Raw genomic sequence first — 6,918 nt, 5'->3', positions numbered from 1 at the left:
CAACTATTCCACACATTGCATGCGATTTAGAAGATCAATGGCAACCATTTCCTTCGATCCAAGGCCAAATCTTCAAGCAACTAACAACCATCAACATGGAGGTGTTGTTGAAGAAATTGAAGGCCTTATCAGAGTCCACAAAAATGGATACATAGAAAGGCCTTCAATTATCCCTAGTGTCCCTTGCACTACTGCAGCAGCTAGAGATGTTGTCATTGACAACTTCACCAACTTGTGGGGGCGTATTTATGTTCCCAGCCATCCCGCGGCCAACAACCTCTCGGTGCTTGTTTACTTTCACGGTGGAGGATTCTGTGTTGGCTCTGCTGCTTGGAGCTGCTACCATGAGTTCCTCAGCAACCTTGCTTGTAAAGCAAGTTGTGTCATCGTCTCTGTTAATTACCGTTTAGCCCCGGAGAACCGTCTCCCTGCTGCCTATGATGATGGTGTCAACGCTGTTATGTGGGTGAAACAGCAAGCTCTCAGTCAGAGTTGTGAGCAAAAATGGTGGTTAAGTCGGTGCAACCTCTCGAGCTTGTTCATAGGTGGTGACAGTGCAGGGGCTAACATAGCCTACAATGTCACCACCCAGTTGTCAAATGAACAGTCGGTTTTAAAACCACTGCGTCTCAAAGGTACTGTTTTGATCCAACCTTTCTTTGGAGGTGAAGCGCGTACTTGGTCTGAAAAATATGCAACTCAGCCGTCACAGTCTGCACTAACTCTATCAAACTCCGATGTGTATTGGCGATTGTCACTGCCGTTGGGGGCCAACCGAGACCATCCGTGGTGCAATCCCTTAGCGAATGGTGTGGCCAAGTTGAGGGACTTGAGAATCCCAGCTATAATGGTGTGCGTATCAGAGTTGGATATATTGAAGGATAGGAATTTGGAGCTGTGTAATGCTTTGACTAGCTTGGGAAAAAAGGTGGAAACAGTAATGTACAAAGGGGTTGGGCATGCATTTCAAGTTCTGCATAATTCTCAGCTCTCTCATCCTAGGACCCAAGAACTAGTGTCCCACATCAAGGCTTTCATAAACCAGTAGTAGCTACTAACTAGCTCATGGATTTCATATAAAGTTTGTAATTACATGTATGCAATATTTAATTTTCTTTTGATAAACTGTAATTGGAAAGTTAAATTTTTATGTTGTTGAAGGATATCGACATAATGTGTGCCTCTACAAATTAGGGTTTAGAATTGTAATAGGAATGTGTTGTAGGTATTCAATTGTAATCAGATTCTATTACCTTTTTGGGTACCTTGTAACTCCCTATTTAAAGCGCTCATATTATCAATGATAACACACAATTTTATTCTCCTACAACACGTTATCAGCACGGGCTCTAACCCTAGCCTAAAAGAAAAGAAAAACCAAAAACCCTAGCTTTGAAAAAAAACTTATCTCTCTGCCGTCAACTCCACCGGCCTCCAGCCCGTGCAGCACACCTGCGATCATACCCACCTGCCTACGCAGCTGCACACCGCCTGCAGCCTCCTCTGCAAGCCTACTGAAGCCTCTACCGCCCTAGCCTCCTACCACGCCTCCTGCAGTCCACTACTGCAGCCCCCGCGCACCCTCCAGCCACCGCCTACAGCCACTGCACACCGCTCCAACCGCCCTGCCGTACCTCCCTGCTGCACAACTGCCCGAGCCCAAGCACCTGCAGCAGCAGCAGCAGCCTCCCTGCAGCCCTCCTGCCGCTCCCTGCGTCCTGTCGCCAGCAGCCCAAGCCGCGAACAGCCCAAGCAGCCAGCAGCCCAGGCCCCTCCGATCTCCTATTAGCCCAGCACCAGCACCTCCGATCTGCAGCAGAGTCGATTGCTGCAAGAGGAAGCACAGAGGAAAGAAAGAAGGAGAAGAACCAGAAGGAAGAAAGAAGACGCGAAAAGAAAAAAAGGAGGAAGAAAGAAAAAAAAAAAAAAGGAAGAAGGGCTGGGCCTGGAAAAGAAAAAAAAGGAAGAAGGGAAGGAAGGAAAAGAAAAAAAAAAAAAAAAAAAGGAGGAAGAAAAAAAGGAAGGGAAAATGGCAGCCCACCAACTGCCAATTTCCGACCAGATTCCAGCAATCCTAATTTAGCTACACGCCTGCATCAACACGCGCGTGTCCTCAAGCCAAGAACAATCACGTAAGTTTTTATAATTAAGGTTGCTGCTTTCTTGTATTTAAATTCCTTTTATTTCCTGCAAATATTGGAATATATGTTGCCAAATGATTTTGATATTTAACAAAGCGGAATTGTGGGGATTCACGCTTAACGAACTAAGAGTGTTCGTATGAACTAAGAGTGTTCATAATTAAACGAACTAAGAGTGTTCGTGTGAACTAAGAGCGTTCACAATGCTTGGACTAAGAGCGTCTGTAAGCATCAAATTGTGACCATATTAAAACATCATTGTTTGGTCTAATCCAAAAAGAGATTCTTGGAAATTGATTTCTTGGTAGCATAGCTCGGAAATCTTATTGTTTTAGTTTTCGTGGAAGTTTAACTCCGAAACTAATATATCTTCTCTTCTTATTTTCAGGATGTCGAATGAACCTAGACTCGACTTTCCCATGCTTGACTCAACAGGCTCGGATTACCACAGTTGGGTAACCGATGTTGAGAACCATCTCACTTCAAAGGGAATATTACCCATAATCCAGACACCTAACCCGGATCTTGTGTTCGTGCGAACACCTACAAAGCATGCTCAAGCAGTTATCATGATGCGATGCCATATGGACAAGGCACTCAGATTTGAGTATATGTCGATCAAGGATGCAAGAGAGCTATGGGTAGCGCTAGAAGAGCGTTTTGGCAATGTCCAAGATTCCCTCCTCCCTGACTTGAAGGTTCAATGGAACAATCTGCGCTTTGCTGATTTCAAGTCTGTTACTGAATATAATTCAGAAGCTCTTCGCATACAGTCCATGTTGAGGTTTTATGGACAACCTGTCACAGAGCAAGAGCTAATTTAGAAAACTCTCTCCACCTTCCCCGTTTCAGCCATTGTGGTATCAAAACAATACCGTACTGAAGTCAATGTTGGACGGATCACGAGGTTTCATCAGTTTATCAATGTTATATCTGTAGATGAGAAACATGATAACATACTCATGAGGAATTATAATTCAAGGCCCATTGGAACTAAGAGCGTTCATGAGGTGAATTATAATGAACCCAAAGGAGGGCGCAAGGAGCGGTACCCTAAGAATGGGGGATATGAGGGACGTATGGGCCCATATAACCGCCCTAACCAGGAAGGAAACCGTAAGTTTGATGTGGATACACGTGGTGGTAATGCCACACGTAGGAGAGGGGGTCGTGGTATCCCTAGCCGTAATGGTGGCGCCATGGGTCGTGGTGGTGGCACCAACCCTCCTAGGGAACACCCGTAACTTGCACAACGTACACCTCAATTAAAGGGAGGCAACCACAATGATGAGTGTCATCGATGTGGATCAATTGAGCATTGGTTCAAGCAATGCAAGGCAAGCGAGGAACTAACTGCAAGATACAGGGCATATAGGGACCTAAGAGAGCAAGAAATGTGCCTTGCAGAAGAAGAAGAAGAAGATGGTGGAGATGTCAATCTCACCATAGAGGACTTCAAAGCTGAAGATGAAGTGCACAAGGATGCAGCAGATCTTTGATTAGATTAGTCCTTTTATTTTTCCAAGAACTTTTGTAATGGCAATTTGCCTTAGTCAATAAATGACAATTGTATTAACTCCTTCTTATGTGGCGGACCTAATAAAATGTGATGTCTAGGAAAGTCATTGAGATTATTGGTACTTAAGAGAGCTTTGCTCCACCAACATCTCTCTCTACTTTCCTGGTCATATTTGATTGGAGTTACCAAACGGATAGAGTGACTACAATGTGTCTTACTTTGATTTTATTTTGGATTAGATTTTGGAAACTTTGATGTAATCATTGGCTATTAATAAAGTGTACGTGTCAATTCTTTTACTTAATGTATTGGACATACCTTAATTCGAACTTTTTTATATAAGAGCCAATGGTTTTCATGTGGAAACACATTATGAGAATGGAAAGAGTTCATTTGCATCACCTCTAATGACTACGGACATAAACGAGTATTAGAGAAACTTATGTGTCGCTCTAGTGGGTTGTATGCAACCACTATTTGAGTTATTGAATCCAACCATGTCATGAGAGACGACTTATGGGATCCTGACACATATAGGCTTTGACATGATGATCCGTGTATTAAAGACTTTACACGAACATCCATTTTCAGAACAAAGAAAAGTAAGAACCAAGAATTGGTTCGAGGAGCTGCACATGGGTCTCATGGTGCCATGATTGTGCAAACACCGGCCATACATGGCCGGCGCCGCCTACCCCCTGCGGAAAATACATGGCATTAACGCCATAAACTCCTCCCTCTAATTCTCAAGTCTATTGTGACATTATGGCTTAACCAAAACCTTCATTGGTTGATTATAAAGCCCATGTTTCGTTCTGTAAAGCCTGTTATTTAGGATTGAGACCATCCTATGCAAAGGAGATTGAGGAAATACTTCCATTCTCACAAAGAATCTAAGGGAATTATGTGGATTTGATCAACCAACTTGCGGACAGTATAGATGTTTTATGGTGTTGGTTGATACACAAACACGCTGGTCACGTATTGTACCATTATCCACTCGTAATGCTGCTTATACTACACTCCGAGCAAATAACATATGGCTACGGGCTCACTACCCAGATCATCTCATTCAGTCAATTTGACTTGATAATGCTAGAGAGTTTACATCGACAATTTTCGATGACTATTGCATATCATTGGGTGCTGATATCAAGTATCATATTCCCATGTACACACCTAATTGGTCTCGCGGAAAAGCCACCATTAAACGACTACGATGGTAGCCCGGACATTGGTAATGTGCACCAATATTTCCGCTTGGGTTATGCAATATCGCATGCAGCTATGCTAATTTGTCTACGACTCATAGCAGCCACTCAACTTTTATTTGCGTTACAACTAGTGACTGGGTTCGAGTCTAATATCTCGTATTTATGCATATTTGAGTGTGCGGTTCATGTGCCAATTGCGCCTCCATAACGCATCAACATGAGTTATTGCAACGAATGCATATATATATTTGTTGGACATGAGTCTCCAACTATAAGTCCGCTATGTAGAACCCTTGACAGGCGATCTCTATTTCGCTGGATTTGCGAATTGCCACTTTGATGAGACAATCTTCCCGTCGTTAGGGGGAGATTAGAACGTCAATGTTCAACAGGAACGACAGGAATTGTCGTGGTCTGTCCCCACTATGTCTCATCTTGATCCCCTAAAAGTGACGAGATCATATATACCTGCTGCAAACATGCCTGCAATGATTGATGTCCCCACAAGAGGACATGGTGCCACCCAGAGAAGATGGGTACTGCACCACTACCATGGATGGTGGTATGGTGACGCCACAAAGGTGGCATAATGGCGTCATAGGCCATGGGTTCCGCTAGAGAGAGTAGGAGACCCATAGGTTCGATGGATTCTCGCCCTAAGAAGAGAGCGAGTTTGGCACAACTTGATCCATTGATCATTGATACTCAAAATCCGTCTTATGAGAATATTTTGAATTGTGGTTATGTCCAAGAGACATCGTTAGGGGACGCCTCAATGTTAGAACCAATTCATGAGAATATAGAGATCTCTACGAACTACACTAGTGCACATAAGGACGTGGAATTATTGAGACCAATGACATCGAACCTTACTCCGTTGAAGAATGCCAACGTAGAGAAAATTGGCTTAAATGAAAAGATGCGATCCAGGTTGAATTGGAATCACTAACGAAGAGGAAGGATTTCGGGCCTGAGATGCCAACACCTCCTAACATAAAACCTATTGACATTAATAGGTCTTCGTTAGATAGCGTGATGAGAAAAAGAGATGGTAATCTCGCCTTATGGCGCAAGGTTTCTCACAACGCCCTGTAATCGACTACGAGAAGACATATTCTCTCGTCATGGATGTCATTGCACTCCACTACCTTGTCAGTTTGGTAGTTTCCAAATAACTGAACATGCAGCTTACGAATGTGGTCACTACGTATCTCTATGGGGATATAGATACGGAATATAATGAAGGTTCTTGTGGACTTTTTTTACCCAAGTCAAGTGGCTCTAGACCACGGAGCGCATTTGCAACGAGGTTGAAAGGCTCACTAAAATGACTACTTGATTGGGAAGGATATGATGAACTATGCCCACGCGTTTCCATGACAAGTTCCGGATTTGCAATTGTCGTGGTTTATGTTGATAAACATAATTGGAACCCTTGAGAGTTAAGGGAAACCGCTGAACACCTGAAATCCGAGTTTGAGAGGAATGACCTTGGGAGAACACGGTTTTGTCTAAATTCAGAACTTGTATACCGTGTCAAGAGACATTTTTGATAAAGTCAAAGATGCACCATGGTCGTCCGTAGTCTTGGCCCTAAAGGGGATCCATTTCTTCCCAGGGATGATGACGAAGAAGTGTTAATAGCAGAAGTGCTTACTTATGTACAATAGGCACATTATTGTACTTAGCAGAATACAAGACCGGACACCTCAATTATTATAAACTTGTTGGCTAGATATAGCCCCGCGCCAACGCAACTCCATTAGATTTGTATAATGACAATCTTTCGATATTTGAGAGGTACGATTGATATAGGCTTGTTCTATCCCTACAGAGAAAAGAGATGACGGAAGTGTGGGATCGGACCCCACAAGGCAAAATGCCACCTTTCGTGCTCCTCCTCCCCTCCATCAAAATGACAACAAGAATTTCTAAATATTGAAGTGAACCAAATCCAATCAGAGGATAATGTAGCGGACTTATTTACTAAGTCGTTACCAAAATCCACCTTTGAGAAACATGTGAAGAGCATCGGATTGAGAAA

General features: G+C 43.3%; 1 protein-coding gene across 1 annotated transcript; it reads left to right on the top strand.

The window, feature by feature from the left end:
* LOC112190988 (probable carboxylesterase 17) lies at positions 1-1,121 on the top strand. The gene has a single exon (XM_024330511.2). It carries the CDS (start codon positions 20-22, stop codon positions 1,046-1,048), a length of 1,029 nt encoding a protein of 342 aa, XP_024186279.1. The 5' UTR covers positions 1-19; the 3' UTR covers positions 1,049-1,121.
* The last annotated feature ends 5,797 nt before the right edge of the window (positions 1,122-6,918 follow it).

The sequence above is a fragment of the Rosa chinensis genome, chromosome 2, assembly GCF_002994745.2.
Source record: "Rosa chinensis cultivar Old Blush chromosome 2, RchiOBHm-V2, whole genome shotgun sequence".
Classification (NCBI taxonomy): Eukaryota; Viridiplantae; Streptophyta; class Magnoliopsida; order Rosales; family Rosaceae; genus Rosa; species Rosa chinensis.
The sequence above is the reverse complement of the archived record's forward strand: the minus strand, read 5'-3'. Positions and strand labels throughout refer to the sequence as shown.